The sequence below is a fragment of the Haemorhous mexicanus genome, chromosome 5 (assembly GCF_027477595.1).
Source record: "Haemorhous mexicanus isolate bHaeMex1 chromosome 5, bHaeMex1.pri, whole genome shotgun sequence".
Lineage (NCBI taxonomy): Eukaryota > Metazoa > Chordata > Aves > Passeriformes > Fringillidae > Haemorhous > Haemorhous mexicanus.
Window position 1 is genome coordinate 62465107 of NC_082345.1, and position 24249 is coordinate 62489355.

General features: G+C 41.2%; 1 protein-coding gene across 2 annotated transcripts in view; it reads left to right on the forward strand.

Moving 5' to 3' along the window:
* Positions 1-2052: 2052 nt before the first annotated feature.
* The window catches only part of NAMPT (nicotinamide phosphoribosyltransferase), a 31127-nt gene continuing 8930 nt past the window's right edge, over positions 2053-24249 (forward strand). Inside the window, exons 1-8 of one of the 2 annotated variants that reach the window (XM_059847360.1) lie at positions 2053-2215; positions 14022-14178; positions 15420-15523; positions 18357-18485; positions 18950-19108; positions 19459-19595; positions 21391-21616; positions 22801-22920. In XM_059847360.1, coding sequence (XP_059703343.1) covers positions 2156-2215; positions 14022-14178; positions 15420-15523; positions 18357-18485; positions 18950-19108; positions 19459-19595; positions 21391-21616; positions 22801-22920 — 1092 coding nt within the window. In that variant the 5' untranslated portion in view covers positions 2053-2155. The remainder of the gene's footprint in view (positions 2216-14021; positions 14179-15419; positions 15524-18356; positions 18486-18949; positions 19109-19458; positions 19596-21390; positions 21617-22800; positions 22921-24249) is intronic. The other variant, XM_059847361.1, reaches the window with a different exon arrangement.

Genomic DNA, 24249 nt, shown 5'->3' on the forward strand with positions numbered 1-24249 from the left:
AGTAGCATTGTTAACAGGTAGTTATTTTTCCATATGCCTGATTAGCAGAGAGCAAGACAACAATCTTCCAGTTGTGCAGCAGCCATGGCTGTGACAGGAACTGGATTTGCTGCTTTGGAGCAACAAATACAGAGAGTGTTCTATACTACTAAGTGTATAATGCTATATACTACCAAGTGTTATATAGTGTTATATACCACTGAGTGTTCTAGAGTGTTATATACTACTACAAGTGTTCTATACTAGTGCTCTAGACTACCAAGTTCTAGTACTACCAAGTGTTCTCTCGTCTCAGAACAATTCACAGACTCACAGAATCCATTAAGTTGGAAAAGACCTTTGAGATACCAAGCCCATGCTCTGACCAAACACTGCTGTGCCAACCAGACTGTGAAAAACGCCAATCACTTGTTTTTTAAGATTTTAAAAGTTTAATGATAATAAAATGGTTATAAAAATAGCAATATAATTAGAGTAATGATAATTTGGACAATTTGGATTAGGACAATATGAGACAACAGAAACAAAGAGTTACGGACGTCCGGGTACCTTTTTCTGGGCAGCATAAGCCCAAAAGAGGACACACATTAAGAGAGGATTAACCCTTAAAAGCAATAACTTGTTCCATATTCATACATCTCATACAAGATGCATAAATTCCATTCAAACACAGGAGTCTGTCTGGTCATCGCCAGCTGCTTTCTCTTAATCCTAACGGCGTCTTCATGACTGAGCGAGGCGGGAAGAAGTTCGTTTCTCCTGATAAGACAGCAATAAATTCTCTTTCTCTGAAAGATTTCGGTGTCCTGTGGCTGCTATCTCACTGCGAGTCCTTTCTTTAAAAAAAAAAGTATCTTACATAGCATAGTTTGTATTTTAACATTTTGTTATACCCTAAAACTATATTTAACACACTCCTTAAGAAAAGTAATACAGCATAACTTTCTAACATAGCACATATAATATTCATTTTAATATTTACGAAAAGCCAATCGTAAACCACGCATTTTTCACACAGACCCTAGCACTGAGAGCCACATCCAGCCTTTCCTCGAGCTCCTCCAGGGACTGTGCCTCCACCACCTCCCTGGGCACACCGTTCGGAGGTCGAACCACCCTTTCCGTGAGGAAGTTCTCCTTGATGTCCGAGCTGAACCTGCCCAGGGAGATCGAGCCATTCCCTGGGGGAAGGACCCGACCCCCGCCAGGCTACAAGGCCCTGTCAGGGGCCGGGGGGGAGATAAAGTCACCCGAGCCTCCTCTTCCTCCTCTATGCGAATGCCAGATAAATGCGGCTCGAAAACCTCAAGTATTTCCTCGAATGAGAATACCAGTTAAGGCTGTAATGAGTATAAAAGAAAGCTTTTGGAAAGCGGGTGTAACTTTATATGTAATCCCTGATCAACAGCAACTTTGAAGAATGCTCGGAAGTATTTTCTGTCAAAAAGTGTCATGCTCTTCCACTGAGGCAGCCGGCGCCGAACGTCGGCAGTGGGGGGGATGGAGATCGGGGTGCTCGGGAAGGCCGGGAGGTCCTTCCCCACACGGGCATCAGCCCCAGGCCCTGGTAAAAGGGACCGCAGGGCGCAGCGCCTGCCCCGGAGGGAATGCGGGAGCAGGTGCGGGCGGAGGTCCCCCCGCGTGCCGGTGGTGCTGGTGCCGGCGCCGCCTCCCCTTTCCCGGAACCGCGGCTGCCGAGAACCGAAACCGGGGCCCCTCCGCGCCTGCGCGCCGCCCCCGCTCGCCTCCGCCCCGCCGCCCGTTCAGCCGAGCGCGCGCCGCCGGCCACCGCCAGAGGGAGCTCGCCGGCCGCGCGGTGACGTCACCGGGCCGGCCCCGCCCAAACCCCAATGAAAGAGAACGTGCGGCGCGGGACGCTCCCCGCCCGCCCCTCCCCCTGCACCGGCCAGCGGCGGGACCAATCAGAGCCCCCGCGGCGCCCCGACCCCGCCCCTCTCGTCGTGACGTCAGGGAACCACCCACGGTGGCAGTGCAGCCCAACCAATCAGCGTCCCCGCGCGCGCCCGCCCAGGCCGCGATCCCGTGTTTCCGCCCCGCCCCCTCTCTCCGTGCTCCCCCCGCTCAAAACGCCAGCGGTGGCGGCGGAGCCCGGTTCTGTCCGTGCGGGCGGTGGCGCCTCCCGGGTCTCGGCGACATGGAGTGCGCTGCGGCGGGAGCCGAGTTCAACATCCTCCTCGCCACCGACTCCTACAAGGTGGGCACGGACAGCCGGGCGGGAGAGAGGGGGTCACCTCTGCGGACACCGGACCCGCCGGTGCGCGCCGTCCGCGGGACGCCGAGCCAGGCCGGTCCCGCCGCCACCGGCCACCGGCCCCCTGCCCGCCTGGCCGGGGTTGGGAGATCCCCCAGGGCGCCAGTGAGGGTGCCCGGCCTCACCCGGGCGGTGCGGCGGGGGACGGCGCAGGCCTGGCCGGGGCTGCCCCTTTCGCCCCCGGCAGCCCCGAGCCGCTGCCCGCGGGGTGCCGGGGGCCGCGCAGCCGTGGGGCAGCGGCGGGGCCAGAAAAGAAAGTGAAAGCGGGCGAGGTGGGCGCCGCCATCCCGCCGCCTCTGGGCGCGGGGGGCGGCCATGGCGGGCACGCGGGAGGCGGGGGCCGCCCGGCCCGAGCATCGTCCGGCCCCGCCGGGCTGCCCGCCCCCCGCCCTGGCCGGGGTCGGGGAGGGCGCGCACGTCGCTGCCGCGGGGCAGTCACTCCTTCCCTCTCCCGCGTCGCGTCCCTCACGCTCCGTCCGCCGCTCGCTGCCTGCGGTCGTGCGCCTGGCGGTGATGCAGCGCGCTCCGGGAACCGGCTGGCGCAAAATACGTGTTTGCTAGCCCTGTGCTTAGCTCCCGGCCACTGCGGTGTCACATTCGCTAGGCAAGGTAGAGGCTCAGAGGGGAGAGGCGCACCGCGCGGCCCTCCCTCCCTTCGTTTCTTGGAAATAGCGGAGCTGACAGCAGTGACAAAGTGCAGGCGCCCTGTCCGCGCTCCGAGCCGGTGCTCTCTGCCCCGGCAGCTCCTGCCGTGCCTCGCAGCGAGTGTGCCCGGGCCGGAGAGCTGCCCCTGCGCTGCGCTCATGGGAGCGCTCAGCCGCCGCGTCCTGGGCAGAGCCCGCTCGTGACTCCCCCTGCCTGGCTGGACACGTGTGCCCGGCCTCTCCGGGGATGGAAGGCTCGCTTATTTCCTTCAGGAGCTGCGTTGCAATGTGACGAGGTTGTTGTTGTAAACAAAACTACAGTAACAGTCCCGGTTATCGTTGTAAAGCATTTATTGTGTTTTAGATCTTTGAGCGTTGGGATGCTGGGATGAGTTTCAGGGATGAGGGTACTTCTGGATAGAGGAATTGAAAAAGCAAAAGCTATGTTGTGACCAGGTCTCGTTACTGAGTAACTACCAAAGTACAAACGTCAGCAGTTGCTGACTTGTGGTGATATTATTATTACTATTATTTTCATTATTGTTGTTATTACTGTAAGTTACATCGAGGCATAAAGAAAGTTAACAGCTATTGTTGCTGTTTGTGGGAAGGAGTTTTGGAAGGTGGGGAGATGCTGATAAATCTTGGAGCAGCTCAATCAAAGCATCCTGACCTGCGACTGAGGACTTGCAAAGCTGCTTCCATTCTGGGTGTAATCAGACTACAGCGCTCTTTATGAACAGGGTTTAAGTGTTTGTTATCTAACTTATTCAAATATAAAAGATGCACTTTTTTCCATGTTTGCGACGAATCACATTAAATACTGCAGGCCTGGGTTAAAACAGTAGCTACTTCAAATCTAATTTGCACACTACTTTTTCTAAATGCGCTGGGTGTGCTCAAGGATTGGTGGCAGTTCAGCACACTGGAGTGACATAAAACCAGTTTGCTTCTGTTTTGTTTGCTGTCTCATAGTATAGATCATTTGGTAACATTCCAGGAGTGGTAGACATCTTAACGACGTCAAATAAAGGCCTGAGGTGTTTTTTGGGTTTCTTTCCCAGTTTAAAACCAAATTTGGATGAGGTTTTCTGTGGCAGCTTAGGAGCATTTTGTATTATATTTAGAACAGTTGCCCCCTTCAGCTGCTTTGTTAGGGCTATTCAAATTGTCTGTCTTTCCATATGCTTTTTTCCAAATCTTAGGAACAGCAGTGTCTCTGAACAATGCTTAAACAAGTAGCTGCTTTTATCTTGTTAGGTAATATGAGCAAACATCACTTATCTTCTCCCTGGATGATACTGTTGTTTCCTGATCAATGAAACACACTTAGTGAGAGCACTTTCAGTAAAATTGCACTAAAATATCTGATAGTTTGCAATGTCAAGCTTTTTACAGAAGTTACCAGACGCTTTTACTAGCAATTAAAACAACAGTGAGAGTTGATTGGGGAATTTTTTCTTTTCTTTTTATTTTGTTTAGATAGTTCTGCTGTATCCACAACTGTAGCATCTGTTTGTATATGCAGAACTGTCTGTACATAACATTTAGACTGAGAAAAAACATGGATCAGCTCAGAAGCTTACATGGTGATCTAATTGCAGTAGGTGCCAGTCCATACAAGCTAATGCTGGTGACAAAAAATCACATGGGAATAAACACCTGTAAAAGGAAAAATACATGCAGAACATAGTGAGTGGTACAACCCTAGCTTAGGCAGTTGTCCATCAGAAAAAAAGTTGTGGCATCTCAGGGTCATGTCTGTCACAACTTGTTTGTTTGAGTACTAGCTCCAGTGTCCCAGTTCTCTGTTGCTGCAGTTGGAAATTTGGGGTGAAAAAACAACTCATTACTGGTTTAGTGCTATACAATTTCAGAAACAAAGTAATTCAATAGGCAAAGATTTGTCTATCCAGCCTCCCCTCCTTCTACACTATTTTCCTGTCTGCATCTGCATCATAGGACATTTCCTTTTAAACAACAGAGATTATTAAATATTAAATATTAACAATATTATTAAATCAGTTTCAAAATCTTGCAAGTGTTTTTGAACAACTGCTGCGTATCATGCTGGTTGCTAATAAAGTGAATATTCCTAGGCAGGAGTAGTTCCCAGCAGGTGAATATGCACTGGTTCCAGTACCGAGCTTCTGTTATAGACTGGAAATTACTCAATTGTACAAGTGCTCCCGGATTTTGGGGCTGGGCTTCAAATTATACTGTTTATCTCTGAACCCAATAACAAGATAAATGTTTTTACTTCACTTAGATTCTTCTTCCTGTGTACTTTGTTCTGTACTCTTAAGCTTTTACAAATCCCCCAAAAGTATAATTCCTCCTGTATGCTGGTAATTATATGCCATTCCCTCCGAGTGTGGGCATGGGCATTTGGTATAGTGTGTGTGCAACACGCTGATAAGTAACAGCACTCTTTTTAATTCTTCTGATCATGAGACTCTCAAGAGATTCATCAATGCAGTGTTATCTGGGGAACCTCATTGTCTTTATGTGCACTATAGCAATGGCATTTCTATTAATGAAGTTTTCTGCTGGTGACTTGGCATTACTGAAAAGGGGAAGTATTTGAAGCCAAAGCCCTTGTTGATAGAAAGCTGCAAGTGAGGGGGTATCAGCTGGCTCCTTGAAAATCACTGTTTGTGTGGTGTGATATCTTAGTCTTGTGTCTACAGCAAGACACAATTTATATAGCTCCATCTATACAGGTAGCTATATATACATTATACAGTATTCTAAAGCAGTCTTGCCCCTCTGTGACAGTGGGGTTCTGTTCACTCTCTGCCCTTCCCCAGTGAAAGGGTCCATGCCTCTCTGTGCCTCATTTTTCTGACATCATTGATACTCCTCCTCTGCATTTTCTTTCTCTCTGATTCCCAGTGCTCTGTGTAGCCCATATTTGTTTATTTCTGCACAGGCAAGAAATATTCCAGAGTATAGGCAGTATGAAACTGTGTTGAGAGGATCAGCTTGGCAGAGCTGTGCTGTTCAGTGGGAAGACAGCCGTGACTGGCACGGACCAGGCCTGGGTTGGATGGACCATGAGCTGCAAGTGGGGAAAGCCTATTGACTGAACCTTGTTTGCTGGAGTAATAATAGCTTATTTTGCTTTTGCCAATGAGATCTGTTACTGTTGCTTGGCATGTTTTGTAATTAAGCTGATAGTTATAATAAGCTGCCATGCAATTACCTCTTAGGAGGAGCTGACTTGCCATCTAGACTGTAAATGAGATCTGTTTCAGAATTAATTTCTTTCTGGATGCTTCAAGGAAACCCAAAATGTATGTTTTAATTCTGTATGCCTTACATGTTGAATTTTAAGTATTTTTCACTTCAGATGACTTTTTACTCTGTGTGGATGTAGGAGAGCACTGAGTTCTGAAACCCTTCACGTGAGTGTGTGTTTATTCTAGGCTCTGACAGCCTGTATATTCTTTATTTAGAAGACTAGAGGTATATGAGGAAGAAACATGAGTACTCTTTAGCCTACTGGATTTGGCTAGTACTTAATGACTGCAAAATATTCTTTACAGCAGCCCATATATTTTTTTTTTTCTAATTTAAATCTTGTGGTGGGAGTGTGAGCGTGTTATCTCCTGTAATTCTGCCAGTGGAAAGCTTCGGAAGCGTCTGGCTCGATACTCCTTGTAAGACACAGTCTTCACACTCTCTAGCTTCATTATTTTCCAAGTTTTGATTTGCAGTCACACGGTCCTGTTACAAACCCCAAGACACCATTGCTCGAAAGGAGCATGGCAACTGTAGAGAATTCAAACAATTTTTAAATTAATGGGAAGCAGCCCTTCTTGAAGCACTGCAGCTTTCATTGTTGAAAAGGTAAATGTTTTTCCTTTTTCATTAAGAAGTAGGAAACTTACCACAGCGTGTGTGGTAGTACAGCAGACTAGTGACAAATGTGTAGATAGTAAACATAAGGCATTTTGTCATCTCTTTTGTGATAATCTTGGATGTAAAACTGCTGGCTTGACTGAGGTAATTTTCTTCCTAGTAGCTGGTATGAGGCTGTGTTTGGATTTGTGCTAAAAACAATGCTGATCATTCAGGGATATTTTTGATTTTGCTGAGTAGTGCCTGCACAGAGTCCAGACCTTTTTCTGCCCCATACACCATCCCGCCAGCAAGGAGGCTGGGGGTGCACAAGAAGCTGGGAGGGGACACCAGGACAGCTGACCCCAGCTGACCCAAGGGATGTTCCATACCACATGACGTCATGCTTAGTGAATAAAGCTGGGGGAAGAAGGAGTAAAGGGGGGGATGTTTGGAGTAGTGGCATTTATCTTCCCCAGTAACTGCTGCACAGGCTGGAGCCCTGCTTTTCTGGGAATGCCTGAACACCTGTCTGCCTGTGGGAAGTGATGAATGAATTCCCTGTTCTGCTTTGCTTACATGCAGAGAAGTTTTGCTTTCCCTTTTAAACTGTCTTTGTCCCAACCCATGAGTTTTCCACTTTTACCCTTTGGTTTCTCTCTCTTGTCTCACTGGGAGGAGTGAGTGAGTGGCATTTGGGGCTTGGTTGCCAGTTGGGGTTAAACCACAACAAAACCCATGATAGTCTTTAGTGGTAAAGCAATCTGCTGCAAAATGTAGCTGGTTTTAAGCACTGTGGTTTGTCTGAGAAATTGAGAGCACTTTCAGTTCCAGTGCTTACACCTGACCTTGTGTTTTAAATGAATGTGGACCTGGTCATGCAAGCATCTCTGCTGATAATGCACAACTTCCATAGGAATTCAATTGCTTGCATGTGCTTTCCTTATTTTTCATACTGCTGACTGGTCTCTTAGCTTCTTTTTTCTCTGGTCCTCTTATTTTTCAATACACATATAAGAAATGATGGCTGAACTCAAATATGGAGACATTAGAAGTGATACAAGGTCATCATTCAGTCATAACCTCCATTAGCTTATCTCTCTCATCTCTTAAGAGCAGCTATCTCCCAGTATTCTCACTTTGGTTCTTGAACATTGTCTCAATCTTATGCATTCTAATAATGGGCCTGGAGTCTCTCTAAGGCTTTTTTTTTCTCCTATGGTAATCTGAAGCTCATATAATGAAAATAGTAAGATTCTATTTGGCTCTTATATATTTTTTTTCTCATTTAAGAATGTCTTGCACTTTACCTGCTGTTATTGGATGTCCTTTCTCTTGAATTATTAAAGATTGATTCTTCTGGCATTTCTTCTCTTGTTCAAATAAATTTATCATTTAACCATACTGGCTTTTGGTTTGGTTTTCATTTCCACTGTTGTGGTGCACATTCCTTCTGTGATTGCTTTAATGCTACCAAAGCATCCCTGTTGAATATAACTGTTAGTCACAGTTGTGTTGGGTCTTTTCCTGAAGAGGGTCACAATGCCTTATCACTGCTGTTAATTATCTCATCTCAGTGAGGTATATCTGATAGAGCAGCCCCTTTGCTCCTAAGTCCTGGTTCATCTCCTTATTGTTGCTAATAATGTTGTTTTCCGTGTAGGTTTTTGGCAACCTTTGCTTTTAGCTGCTCTGTTGGCTAAATCTTCTGAAGGTTTAGGTGAAGCAGTATTTCATCACATGGCCTGTTTCCACAATATTTGCAAATAATATGTAATACCACAGCTCATGGAAGTCTTGGGGTGCTTTGCAGAAGTCTCCCTGGTGTAAATACCAGCAATGCCACTGCACTAAAATTGGGTAAGGCAGTGGGGGTGAGTAAGGCTGACTGGGGGTGAGGATCCCCCAAATGTCTCTTGCAGATCAAGGCTTGCAGTACAGTGACCAAGGCTGTGACCAAACTTTGGCCCCTGTGCTGCAGACCTGCAGTGCCTTGGCCAGGTGGCCCAGAGTCCAGGCCATGCTACTTCTGCTCTACCTGCCACCTGTCCTTCTGATTCTCTGTGGTTGTGGCTGCGTGGCACTATGGGTTTGGTGGCCAGGTTGTTCTGTACCCATTCAGCACTAAGGATTTTAAGGATTTTTCAGAATAGCTCCAGAAGGTTCAAATACTGTCTTACTTGAACAGGTATCATCTTGTCACGTGAGAGTTACAGTACAGGCAGGATCCTGCTGGGTGAATGTTTGGGGGTTTGCTTTCTCCACTGTAGACAGGGCTTGGAAGCATCTTTCTGATGGTTCATGTTGGCATCTGACCTAGGGGAGCATCAGGAATTACCACCAGTGGAGATTTTGGCCACACCTGACTTCTCATGTCCTATCTGTTTTTCCCATGTTTTCAAGTGGTTGAATTCCGTAGGCTTAAATAACCTTTTATAGTAAGTATGTCACAATATCCTATACAACAAAGCTTGTAGATTATAATATTTATATTTTATGTCAAATATCTTCTTATCTAGCTTAGAAAAATGCAGCATTTACCTCATACTATTTTATGATGAATACCCATTAATTCCCTTTTCTTAAAATTTAACTCTTATTGTTTGGGGTTTTTTGATCTAAATGCAATTTGTGGTTCATGGGTTTTTTTCCTCAAAAAACTTGATTTAATTAAATAGATGTAGTCCTTGATGAGAGTATTCTTTGTTCAGAATATACCTTTATTTGCATTAAATTAAACAAGGAGCTATCACAACTGGAATAAAAGTGCTCTATTTCAGTCATAGTACATAATCTTGTAGGTAGTAGTGCCAAGGCTGTTTGTCATATGTTTTATAGACAAAACCTAAACCACAGCCTTTGAACTAAACATCAAAAGGCCTTTGAAGGTACTTGGGAGAGTTGTTTTCTTGTAAGGGTCTCTTAATCCCAATAGAGGCTTTTGTTTGCTTTTCTGTTTGTTGGTTGGGGTTTTTTCCTTCCTGAAGAGAAGGGCTTTGCTGCTGACTTTATAGTCACTGCTACTTATCAAGAGCTCATCTGTACAAGTCCTGCTTCTGTCATCCCCTAACTGAAAGCATAGAGTTATCAATGCTGCCTTAATCTCTTAAGTCACATAAAATTTAATATCATATATTGTACATTGCCTCTGGTTGTTCTTTCTACTCTCCTTGAGGGTATAGAAAGATGCAAATCTTCATCAGACAGCAAGGAAAGATCAGGCATTTTTTTGAAGCATAGTTTTCATTGTCCAAGTGCCTTATAGTGTTGTGTCAGGTTTTTTCTTGTTGGTTGGTTTGTTTTGTTTTCATTTGCATTCTTTGTGTCTTCTGTGAACTGTTCCCACTCCTAGACCCTGACCTTTTTTCCCCCACTTTTTTTTACCACCAGGCATTCCACTCCATGCCAAGCCTCCTGACCACCACTATGGCAGATGGGTATTATTCCCCCAAGTGGTAGAAGCCCAGAAATGACAGCTAATACAATCAGCTGCTGTGACATTTTGTGGGCAGATACTCCTGATAAGTATGGTGCCCTGTCTGAGGGCTTGGGAGCAAAACAGATGGTCAGATAACTCAGCAGGGGTTATAGGTGTTGTGCTTAATTTCTTACACGCCTATACAACATAGAATCAAAGAATACTTTGGGTTGAAAGGGACCTTCCAAGGCCATCTAGTCCAGCCCCTTTGCAGTGAGCAGGGACATCTTCAACTAGACCAGTTTGCTCAAAGGCCCATCCAACTTGACCTTGAGAGTTTCCATGGATGGGTCATCTGTCAACTCTCTGGGCAACCTGCTCCAGTGTTTCACTAACTTCATCACAAAAAATTTATTATGTCTAGTTTGAATCTAGCCTCCTTTAGTTTAAAACCATCACTCCTTGTCCCGTTGCTGCAGGACCTGCTAAAAAGTGTGTCCACATCTTTTTTAAAAGCCCCCTTCAAGTAGCCAGTGGTTAGGAAGTGTGGTATTTTTAAGATTGTGATTGTGCCTTTAAATATTGAGTAATATTTAAAAGGGTGTCTCAGCTTTGTAGGTAAAACTAACAGCTTTGTGGATTGTCAAAAGAGGTATCTTTAAAATTACAGCTGTAAGGTTTGCTCAGATTTAAATCTTTTAATTGCCAGGGAGGTGTATTTTCAGTGTTCAAATAGTTTTTAAAGTGTGAAGAATATAATTGAATACAAGTGTGACTTGCAAAGCTAGTTCCTTATCTCCTTCAAGTACTTACAGCAACTTAATCAATAAAATTATATTTCTGTCAAACAGGAAACGTTCATATATGTTTTAATCCCTAGAAGTAACTCTCTTCTGGACACTAGCTAGTATGTATTTTCAGGTTAAGATCTAATCTTATGTCAGAAAAGATAGCTAAACCTGTGATGCAATGTTTAAGAAACCTGAGTGGGGTTTTTTTAGGTTGAAACTGTCAGCAAGGTAGTCAGGAGGAGCTGTGTCCCCAGGTATGCAATATAAAGGATAAATCTGTTAGCATTTCAGCCTCATTTCAACTCTCAAGTTCTGCTTTGCAGCCAGAGCACTGTGTTTTGTGATCATGCTTCAAAGCAGAGCTAGAATAAGTCCCTAGAAGAATGTACTTAAATGCAATAAGAAAAGGTGACACTAGCTCAATGGGTGCACTAAGTTAATTTGGGCCTGTAACCATTTTGGCAGAGAAGCATGCTGCAGGAGGAGATCCCTTTGCACTGTCAAAGTTGAATATATTTTCAAGATGTGAGTGGAAGATCACACAGATTTTCATTACAATGTAGGTGTGGCTTCTGTAACTTGCCCATAGTTGGTAAGCTGTATAGACTTTTTAAAGGAAACCTGAGTATCCTATCTCATGCAGGCATAGTTTTCATTGTTTGAACTGTTGAGATGAGTACAGCAGCATTGCTTTGGTTTGCTCTCGAGCTTGCCACAAGGAATTGAGATATTCATGTGGAGAATTGCTCCTGGGACATGTGCTGTGTACACTTGCAGCTGCTGAGCTCTGTGTCCAGCCTTTACTCTGAAATCACAAACTCAAAAGTCCTGTAGCAGTTGTAAAATGGGGCAAAATTTTTCATGGTGTTGCTGTAGCTTATCTTGGTGGCACCAGTGGGAAGGGAGGAGTTCCCACTCTGTGTCTTTACAGTGCATGAACATTCTAAGGATTTATTACAGGATCTTTTTCTTAGAGTGCATTTAATACAATTTAATACATAATATGTGTGTGTGTTCATATACCCACTAGTTAGAAAGACATGTCAAATGGAGCCTATTGGTGTTTGCTCCATAGTAAAGAAGTGAGGATGGTGTGTGTGTGTGTTTTCTTTTGTGCAGGGATTTTGTTTTCCTTTAAATGTGATGATATCACGCAAAGAGTTTTCTTTGAGCTGGCAGTGTGATGTACTTCTTGGAAGTTCTGCATAGAACTAGGAAAGGACCTGCTGTAATTTGTGAAGCGAGACATTTATTAATAGCTAGAACTAAATCTAAAAGCCAGGTTTTGTCTTTGGGTCTAACATTGCTACTCTTAGGCATTCTGCTTTTGAGTGGCTGTGGAATTGTAACAGAATAGGTTTGTGCTCCATTAAATGCCTGTGGTGCTGTGCTTTGTTTGAAGTCAGGGCAGAAAACGTGCAATGACAAGCTTGGGTTTTATTTGATTGGCCTTGTAAACTTCATACAAGCAAAGACAATAGAAAGGTCAATTTAAAGATCATTCTTGAATGTTTCCTTGCAGCATTGGAAACACAACCATAACAGCCTTGTCCTGGTACAGGAGAACCAAAAAATTCAGTTGAGTAAGTTCATTTAATTTAACTCAATCAGAGTGAAATACTACATTTAAATGACATTTGAGAGGAGAAGGGAAACTGTTATTTTAAAATCCTTTAACATACAGTTTTAGGAATGTAGGTAAGGCAACCTTCAAATATTTTTATTTGAGAATGTTGGGGATATGTTTAAAAAATCAGGACAAGAAGGAAGAAACAGTAAAACTATCCCTTTTCCAATTCCTTGTGGTATTAGAAAGAAATTTTTAAGATTGAGTAAATAACAGCAAGGAACATACAATGAATTCATACTCGAACCTGTGAATACGGGAATTTGAAAATAATTCAGACGTGAGTTTCCAACCATTTGAATTTTGTTCTGAAGTACAATATTGGTTTCTTAGCTGTAGGAAGTTTTTCCTTATGGAATGTATAGACATGTTCACAGACTTCTCATCATGATTTAAGAAAACTCTTGATACCTTCAACTTTGGGGATACTTTACCTTGATTTGTGTATTCTGTAATTTAAACATTGATAGTGTGAAGTTTCTGTTATTGTGTATTCTTTTTGTTCAGTATGGAATTAAGGATTTTGAATGGAGTTTGCTTTTCACACATTAGGAGATGAAATTTTGCAGGTTTAAAGTTTTAAGTGTTTAATAGAGTGTACTTGTTTCAAATGCTGTTATTACTCAAAGTAAATTTCTGTCTAGATTTACTATGAGGAGCTCTGAAAAGCTGTAATAGTTGAATTCAGCATAACATTGTTTTATGGCCAGTTTGCATGTAATACACACAGGCAGCAACTTCTCATGCTTCCTTTATGTAAACTTTTTCAAAATTTGAAAAAAAGCCCATCTAGCAAACTTTGTAGGGAGGTACAAACCTGAGGTAGATTTTAGCAGCATTTCTGACAGTTACAGGTTTGTAAACTGGCTTTGCTGTGACCAGGGCTTGAGAGACCCGCTCTGCTCACGGGGAATGGGACACTTGGGTAAAGGCCATTGCCTCTCCCTTCTTCAGTCTGGGTGGGTTTATCTGAGCTATGGCATGGTAGCCTTCCAAACTGAAGTCAAATACAAGCAGGTGTTTGGTAGTGGCATGGAATTTTGTGCTTCCTGTAGCTATTGGGCTTGGCCAAAGTGTGGCTGATCAAAAACCGACCTGGCATGTTGGTGCTCAGTGCTGCTCCTGAAATCCTAGCCAGTGTCTTTCCCAGTTAGTCAAAGCCAGGTCACCATGGGAGGGGGAGGTTAACCTCAGGAAAGATTTTGTAAAGAAGCAAGGAATAACAGAGGGAAGACAGTCTTGAACTGAAAATTGAAAGAGGTTAAAAACCTGGAAATCCTGTAACTACTTGTCTAGAATGTGAATGGATAAATAATCACAGTCCAGAAGAGCTGGGAGTTACTTTTAAGCTTTAATGTACAAATGTGATTTCTCTTCTGCTTTGTAGTGATGTTTTGAGTTCTTACTGAAGTTTTTCTTGATGTAGGTTACACACTACAAGCAATATCCACCTAACACAAGCAAAGTGTATTCCTACTTTGAATGTCGTGAAAAGAAGACTGAAAATTCCAAATTAAAGAAAGTGAAATATGAAGAAACAGTTTTTTATGGCTTGCAGTACATTCTGAATAAATATTTAAAAGGTAACTGTCTCAAATTCCAGTAAAACCTTTTCTCTAATTAAATATCTAACTTTTTCTCAAGCTTGTAGTCTTATAGCTGAAACAATTCCAGGTTATCCTGATACACCACAAGTAGTGACATGCATAATATCTTATTTATGTGATTGTGAAAAAAGTTGTCCACCCTCATAAATTGGTATTAACTTCTTAATCCAGACACCTCTCTACGGTCTTTATTTATGCCAATGCTATATTAAAAATGAAAAGGTGTTCATGTTGCAGCTTCAGTGGGCAAAATTGAAACAAATGGAAAGAGACCAAAGCTGTGCATAGAGTCACAAGCAGAGAGAAGATTTGATGGAAATACACTTTGCATGTTGAACATTAACTTCAGTTCTGTATTTACTGGTTTGTTTACTGTGTAAACCAATAATGGTTTTAAATTTCCTTAAATTAAATTTTAATTTTCCCTAAATTTTAGATGGCAGCTACACGTGAAAGTGGTTTTTGTACTGATAATTTTAAGAGTAACATGTTTAAGATCTTTTTTGCCTTATGTACAAATGTCACCTGTTCTGACCTGAGTGCATGTTCTTCTGCCAAGCTTTAAAGGAAAACTTTAGTCATATGTCTTACATGTTTTTGTCTTGATCCAGTAAACATCTCTGCCAATTCCACCAAAGACTGAAATTCCACTGTAATTAAAACACTTGATAATTTTGTTTCTTTTGTCTTTAGCAATCTGAGGGTTGTTCTCTAAGGTAGATGACTGGCCCTACAGCAGCAGCAGCATGCTTATTCAAATAATGCAGTTAGTCTGCTGGTTCCTAGCACAAGTGGTCAGCCAAAGGTTGGTTGCAAAGTCTCTCCATGGGGAATCTCCCTGGAATGGCATAGCTTAACCCTTGTGCTAGATATGTCCTTGCTGCATGTACCAGCTTGCACAATCAACACATTTCCTCTGCAAAAAGCACTGCTGTTAAACCTCTTGACTGGTTTTTGACCGTCATAAAACAGAAATAATCTCAAAAGTTTCCTGAGTCATCTGCAAACCAAAAGTGTATTTTACCCTCATGGTTTCTTGAGCATTCTAATCTGTATAAGAAATTAAAGTTTGGTTTAAACATTGTGCGTTTCACATTTTCTTAATATCTTTGTCGAAGGCTAAGTAACTTTGCTGTACCTAAACCTTTTTGTTATTTATTTTATCAGTTGATGAATATTGCAAGTTTCTAAGCTTTAATCTGTTTCTGAAACTCCAGGTAAAGTGGTGACCAAAGAGAAAATCAAGGAAGCCAAAGAAGTATATAGGGAGCATTTTCAAGATGATGTCTTCAATGAAAAGGGATGGAACTATATTCTAGAGGTAAAAAAAATTGTGAAAATAGTTGGAGATCATTGTGACGGATTTCTGAATCAACAGTAGAATAACTATGGCAGTCTCTCCTTTTAATCTTGATAGTAAAGACTGGATAAATTTAGCTTTTCATGTTTAGTGTACAGGGAGTAGCAGCTGTCAAAGAATAATCATATAATTGTAATTCCTTAGAGAAAAGTAATTTTCATCGTTTCAGATGCCAAATGCAGCTTTGCAGGTAATAAGGATTTATGGCTGCCATCAGCCAGCTCCTGTGAGTGAGTGAGTGAGTAAGTGGGGGCTTGTTGGCAGCTCTCCACGTGTGCTACAGCACTGAGTGCTTGCCTGCATCATTTACATTTCTCTCTCTAGCTAATCATTACAGTGTTTACTCCAATGCAGAAAGCATTGCAACTTCTTGGGTAAATAAATAGTTGGAGAAAATGCATGTTTTGTTCAGTTGTTTTATAAATTTTTCAGAGCTATGAGTGTTGAATTTTATTATAAAATACAAGACTTGAGCACTTCTGACACATGAAACCTTTTAACTTTAGTCTTTTCACAATTATCCTTTTCCCCTTTTGTTTAAAAAAGTGTTAGACTTCAAGTAATTGCAGACATCTCTTCTCTGTAAAAGCAGCAGATTTAGACCAATGGCATTCATCAGAGCTGTACTAATCTCTGCAGAGCAATTAAATGCTTAGTTTCATTGTGGGTTTTGGTGAGTGAATATTTTTGGCATTTGAAAGCCCCTTTTTTAGTCCTCTGCATTTATATTTCCCTGAATACCCTAACTGTATGTACTTTTATGGTGGCATGTCGTTGATAATGTATCTGGATGTCATCCTGCCACTGGAGTGGGCTGTAGGAGTGCAAGAGAAGAGTGACTTTCAACTTAAGTGTTGCAAATGGCAACAAGGTAAATAAGCCCACAGTTTTCGAAGAGAGTTATGGAGAGGTTTGTAGAGGACTTGCAACCAGTTCAAATAACTACAAATGTGAATTCAATATATATTTGTGTTTAAGCTACGTTATACATTGTGAACTGCTTTCATCTGTGTTAAAGTAAGCTTGATCCCTCTTTGGATAAACAGAATTGATACACTTTTAATTTTGCATGTCTGTCCTCACTGAGTTGTCATGTGGCTTGACTAAGTCCATTCAACTTTTGTTCTAGTCAAAATAAACATTCCTGCATACCTTCTCTGTATGTTTATTCCTTTGTCATGTTTTCTTATTAAATTAAAATTGTGTGTGTGTTTATTTATATCTATAAAAACCCAAACATGATTTTCATGTCTTGATCTCATGTACTGGTGGCTCTCAGACTGGAAGTGTATGTACTCTTTGAGTCTTTGTGTGCCCTTTATGCACAGAGTCCCTGCTTCTACTCCCTGAATTCCAGTGTGTGTTCACACACCTGCCACTGTTTCTCCCTAGCTCAGTTGCCTCAGGCGAGGTAGGGAAAGTGGAGGGTGCAGTGGCTGTGTGAGTGAAGTGCCAGGATGAATTTGAGATGTACACCTATCAGTTTGTACTTGAGAGTAAATGAATGGGTAAATACTGATAGGGTGAAGGGCTGGAAGAAAGAAAAGGATTTCCTGGAGAGAACAGTGGGCTGGTGGAAAGGCTGGAAGTTGGCAGGAATCGGTGATGAGGGATAGAGATGCAAGTCCTGAATTGTACAAGTCAAGTCTATCCAAAGTTTTTGCAAAGGGCTATAATACAGAGCCATGGCATGATCATATCATTTTTTTTCCATGGGCAAAATCAACACCTACAGCAACTTTGAAATATTTTCTTTTTTTTTTTTTTTCCACTTAACTATACTTTTGCCTTTATTGAATCGTGAATAAATTATTTTGAGCCTTTTTGAAGGCTTTGTTGTCTTTTGTTAATCCATTATCTTCAAATCTGACAACTAGACCCTGTGTGGTATATAAACACAGTTTGCTTCAGGTTATTACATTTTTGCATAAACTTTTAAACTGTAAGGTAGAATAGATTTCTGATGTCTGTCGAGTACTGGAGAATATGCTTTGGTGCTACTTATGAATCTGTAATTTCTCTGAATTGATGCAATATTTGTTGCCTTTAACAGGATATCTCATGGAAAGCTTTCTGTCAAAATATATTACCATCCAAAACATTTTCAGTATTGCCAGTACAGCTTGCAGAGCTCTTTGAGAAAGTTATAATTAGTCTTCTAGAGTTGCTATTTGCAGGTTACTCTTTTTCAAAGGCATATTTTACACAATGTCTAGTCCTTTGGGGATAAAAGACTGACAAAGGAGTGACATTCCAATGTAAGACTTCATGTTTAAGACATTTAAGTAATTAAGATGAAAATATTCTCTAAAATAGTGATTAAATGGATCCTGCTGTAATAAATGAACAAAGCACACATTCATACTAAGCAAAACTAGTGGATTTAAAAAAAAAAAAAAGAATAATGGCTAAACTTTTTTTAGCTTACTACGTATGAAAGCATTGAAGAAAATGAGTAGTAAGTATTTCTCACTCTGTGGGTAGAACTTAGATATTTTTATAGAATGCTTAAGTTCTACCCTTGGGCTCAGTTTGCCCAAGGAATACAACTGATAACCATAATTTTTTTGGATGAAGAGACTGGGTTTTAAGTTACAGGACTTCTGTCCTTTTTTGATAAATGCGGATATTTAAAATTTATTTGGACTGGTGGGTTTATATTTAGAGTTGAAAGAAATTAAAAAGAAGAAAACTTTTACTCATTCATAGCCTTTTTGTCCATTGCAGTTAAAGAAAAGAGCTGTAAGTCCTGACCCTCTCCTGTTGTCTAACAACATTACTGTTCCTTACACAGAAATATGATGGCCATCTTCCCATAGAAATAAAGGCTGTTCCTGAGGGCTCTGTAATTCCCAGAGGAAATGTTCTTTTCACAGTAGAAAACACAGATCCAGAGTGCTATTGGCTCACAAATTGGATTGAGGTAAGTTTTGGAAATTTAGCACCTTTTTTCTGAGTACATATTAATGCACTTAAATTGAAGGTTGAATCCTGCATTGCTTTACAGGAAATCTCTGGCAACTTTCATTTTCTATTTTAATTCTTTTCTGGAGTCATCTTACACAGACCTTTTCCCCCCACCTGGCAAGGGACCATAATAATTGTACAGGAAGTTCACAGCAGAGCAGTACTTTTATCCATAAAAAAGGAGGGTGGGAGGAACTGTGTGTCTGTAGTTTGCTAGTGATAACTCCTGAGAAGGTCAATACCTTGCCTACCTTATAAAGGCTAATTACTTAAGCCCTAAAGCAAATAGTTGGAGGCCTCAGTGCTTTCTGAACAGGGAATGAAAGTAAATAGACCTTTTTGTGCCTGAATAAATGCCAGGTGGGCATTGTCAAGCTCTAAACAAATATGCACCTAATATTATGATGGATTTTGTTTTAGACTATTCTTGTGCAGTCATGGTACCCAATCACAGTGGCTACAAATTCTAGAGAGCAGAAAAAGATTTTGGCCAAATATTTGCTGGAGACTTCTGGCAGCTTGGAAGGACTGGAATATAAACTGCATGACTTTGGCTACAGAGGAGTTTCTTCACAAGAGGTAAAACTGCTTGTCTGGCATTTTGAAAACTCTGATTGTTCCTATCTATGAAGAGTTGTAGATGTGTCTGTTAACCTCTGTGGCCCTGTTCTGCTCTGAAATTGTGAATGCACAGAGCACTGTGTTTGGACTAAGTGTGGAGGGGGAGGTCTGGCATGGTGGTGGGTACAATGTCTGAACTGTGAGCACTAGGCTGGGAGAAGTTTTCTCTGTATTCCCAGTGTAAGTGAATGAAGAGAATATTGATGATGTGGGAATTGAGTCAGAGTCTTGCTGTTACAAACTAGTGCTAGGTGGTGACTGGAGGCTTTTGAATTTGGCATAGTAACTGACAGTTGCATCTTCTCCAGACTGCAGGAATAGGAGCTTCAGCTCACTTGGTGAACTTCAAAGGAACAGACACTGTAGCAGGAATTGCATTAATTAAAAAGTACTATGGTACAAAAGATCCAGTTCCAGGATATTCTGTTCCAGCTGCTGAACACAGGTAAGATACTAGTCTAAACTCTTCTAAGAATAGCTTAACAAAATGTAATTCTTTTCTTACCCCTCTTTGTATCAGAAATACACCATACAGTATTAGCCATGACTGATCCAGCTGTTGAAGCTGCAGTTCTGTACTGATGCCTCTGTATGTTCTAGGGGCACATAAGTAGCATGGTTGTTCTTAGCTATAAATGTATTTTAAATGTTTTTAACCTTCTTATCAGTGTCTTTTTAGAATAAACTTGAAGGTTTATAGTCTATAGATATTTAGGATTCACATTATGAACTTCAAATTTTGTCTTAAATATAAAATCATAAATTGACAAACTCTGAGTTGCAGTTCTGGACTCTCACTGTTCATGTTCTCCTTCTAAAAGAGGCAGTTGCTCTCAAGCTTCCCATCAGTATAACTTGTAATGGTAAATCCTTGCTGTATCACTAAGAATAGTGAATGAGTTTTTTTAAGAGTAAGGAAACTGATCTCAAACGTTTGAGAGAGAGAGAGAGCTCTTACTTTTTTTCAAATCACGTCCTGTACAAGGTTGGGAGTGAATGCAAATCCTTGAATTTCAGTTGCATGTCTACACACCGAAATGAGAATATAAAACAAGCTTGGTTGTGTTTCATAGTGAGCACAAAACCCAGTTAAATATTTACTGTTGATTTTAAATAGTTGTTATTCACTTAGGATTGCAAGAAAGGCTTACATGAATAGCCTTTGTAGGGTAGTGATCATCTTTAAGGCAGCACTGCTTCATAGAACTTTTGTACCATTGCTGTAGCGCCACTCTAGAACTCCTGCCTGACCAATAGACATGACAGTTTTTGTCTGAAATTTCTGATGATCAAAATGACTATAAAATTTTTGGTAATGAAAGCAAAAACAAACACCCGGAGTCAAGACCAAGTGTCTTTTGCTTAAAGTGGTGGCATTAGAGCAGAGAGCTTAAACTGCCCCACCTAAAGTTTGCACCACCAAATGTGACTGCAGTCACCCTTTCCAAGTTAATACACAAAAAGGGTCTCATACAAGAGGCCCAAGTTTTTACAGAATTGTTTTACTGTTTCGCAACCTCCAATACAGGGTGGTGTTGTGAGCGTGGTGCTTGCCCCTGGTGTCAGCAGGGCTCTTCTGAGACTGCACCAACCTCTGTGAAATAAAGTTTGTTTGTCTCCCTGCTACCATGATCTGGGACTTGGCCACACAGCAGATAATGCTGGAATTTTAAGGTAAAAATTCAATGCCCACTGACTCTTATGTTGTGCATGAGAGCATTTTAGGTCTTTGCACACAAGTTACTAAAGTCACTTATGTCAGCTGGTCTGAGCAGCTACTGCAGATCAACTGCATTCAGGAACTGCTCTCAGCAGCTCTGGTTTATGTGCTCTCCTGTGGCCTTGTACCAAGGGTAATGTTCTGAGGTTCCTCCAGGGGACTGTTTGTATAAGTGACAATATTCATTTTATATCACTATTAAAAAAGAAAATAAATTCTGTTTTCTTCTTTAGATTTTTCTAACACATGGCAAGGTGCTGCATTCTCGACTTCCCGTTTTGTAGTATGAAGTTGTCAGAGCAGATATTCTGTTCTTGCATCTGTAGTTCCCTAACTGTCTGAATTAAGTCTATTTAGCATATAGTATCTTTATAATCCATGCAACACAGAGCTGATAAGCACGTAGTTTCTGCTGTTGTGTAATCATACTGCTTATCATTGCCTTGAACTGATGCTGGTAGGAAATACAGAATGACATCTAAATCCAATTCTAATATGAATTTTTCAATTGCCTTTGCAGTACCATAACAGCTTGGGGGAAAGATCATGAAAAAGATGCTTTTGAACACATAGTAACACAGTTTTCTTCAGTGCCTGTGTCTGTGGTTAGTGACAGCTACGACATTTACAATGCTTGTGAAAAAATATGGGGTGATGACCTAAGGCATATAATTGAAGCCCGAAGTCCAGAGGCACCACTTATTATTAGACCAGATTCTGGGAATCCCCTTGACACTGTTCTAAAGGTAATCCTTTCTTGAAGCCATTTGTATACAAGATTGGGAGGTCAATTCTTTGTTTTGTAATGACTGACTAGCAAACATATAAGGCTCTAACTTGGTATGCATTGTATGTATTTGATGCTGGCTAATTTGGACCTATGAAAAATGTAAATGTTTACTTCACCCCAGTATATGTATGGAAACTCTTTTGCAGTCCAAATAGTTTCATATTTTTCATCAATCCCATTCTTGCATATGGTTCTTGAAGCTTTTGCAAATTACCAGTTTTGGTGATGTAGTGATGTTGGGATGCTTTCATAAAGAGAAACTTTTATCACTTAACAAATGCAATGGGAAGCCACTTCAGTGCTAGAAAATGCCAGGCCAATAACAATTCTTACTAATAAGTTTAGCTATCTTGGCATCCCATGTTAATGTAATTCACAATTTTGTGCTGTAAATACATGTGTAGCCCTCTTCTCTCTTTAATAAGATGTGCATTTAAGTCAGTGGCACTGACTCCACATTGAAAAATGCTTCTTGCCTTATTGCTCCTTAGAAAGCATAATGATTGTTTCAGTTCCATAATAAAAGCTGTTGATACCTCTGAATTTGAGTAACTGTCAGCACTGCCTAAGTCAGAAGGTAGGGGCAATGTTAGTTACACTGGTACTCTATCAAATTAGATCTATACAGATTTAACACTTTTTTTCCCCCCTTTGAGATAAGTGGCATATCACAAATTGGAACTCTGAATGACCTTTATCAGAGCTGATAAGAAAATCTCCTGGCTGAAGTGTTTCATTTTAAATATTTGTGGCTTTTACGAAATCGTGAAAAACTGAAAGGCTCATCCACCATCTTAAGGGAAGTCAAAAGAAGAGTAGGATCTTCAGCTGACACATTTCATAACAAAAAGTTACATCAAGCAAGGGGAGAAAGGGTGGAAGCATGGTTCTGATTAGCTCTTGGGTGCAACTTCTTAAAGACCATATTGTCTGTGCCTGCTTTAAGGGCTTCCACCACAATGGCTGGCATGCTTTTTTTTGTGTGTGGATAGATTTAGAGCATGTTTATGTGGGTATATTTGTGGACTTATTTTGATTTTTTTAGAAAAAGCATGACTCAAATGTGGAAATTTGGGGTTTTTTTTGGAATGGCAGGTTTTTATTTTAATTTTGAACTATCTTCTTTCCACTTTTCAATAGGTCTTGGAGATCTTGGGGAAGAGGTTTCCAATTACAGAGAATTCAAAAGGCTATAAGTTGTTGCCACCGTATCTCAGAGTTATTCAAGGGGATGGTGTGGATATCAACACATTGCAAGAGGTAGGAGATCCTGTTCACGTGTCAGGGTGACACTGATAAGGTTGATATTTAATCTGGACTCTGTTACAACTAGTCAGATGTTTCAGCAGACTGCTGACCCCACCCCTGCCCTTCATTCCAGACATTGGCAGTGATATCATAGTGCATAAAATAAATTTGTTAATACTCCACAGGAAATTATTAAGATGCATAAAAAAACCCTAAAAGGCATTTTCTAATCCCCCTGTTGTAAGCCTTCTCTTTCCACTGTCTCTCCTTTTGTTTGCTTTCATCATGCTTGTCAAGTCTCATTGAGGTCAAAATCTGGCAGTGTTTGGTCATTTCATTGATGTCTAAGGCACACTGCATGGTCACTGTGCTGCAGCAGTAATTAACTGCTTTGGCTCATTAGTTATGTACCATCTGAAGTCTGCTTGTCCTCCCATGTTGAAGGTGTGATTTTGAAGGAGACTTTTTAAAACCTAGGGTAAGGAAAGCAAGTTCCTTGATTGAGCAACTGGTGGACTAAGGATTATTTGAAAATCCTGAAAATATGTGTAAAAGATTAGGCTGTAGTCTGAGTCAAAATTGCACTTTTACTGAGACATAAGTTATTTAGTAAATTCTGCATGCTTGAAATAAGTCATAAATTCACCACTATTGACTAGAGGTAGATACTAGATAATACAATATATCTATAAAGGTATAGACTGCAGTAGCTACAAATGACAAAGGGCATGTAAGAGGAAGAGGATTTGACATTGTCTGGTTTGTCCTGAGTCTTTCATCTTCAGCTGTATTAGAGTTCAAAACCGGAAATAAGTCGAATTAAGTTAAGGTTTATTTTACTTGAATTTATTGACACTTGTCTTAGCTTTCTAGACTGACACATTTTTAGGTTCTTCTCAACAAAGCTGACTTTTGCTGCCTCTCAAAATTATGAGTAAGGGAGGTATCAGTTTGGGTTTTAGTTAGTCTGAAGCCATCTGCATGTCTAACATGGGCACATAATGTGAACCTCAGTGACACAACTGAGATGTGTCACTCAGATCCCTAGAGAGCAATTAATACTGAGATTGTAATCTGATAGATCAACTGAAGTGCAGGTTTTTTTCCCCCTCTAATGGCCTTTAAAGTAAATTCTATTCTATTTTTTTGTCCCATGTGGCTTTTTGAGAATGTACAACTATGCTAATATGCTTAACATAACACAAGCATGAGAGGTTAATCATTAGATAGCAGGGCAAGACACTCTGTTAAAGAGAGCAAAACCCACACAGAAGAAAAACATTTCTGGTTGTTCTGAACAATGATCTAAGGGGGCTCATGTGTTAGGCAAGTATGTTATGG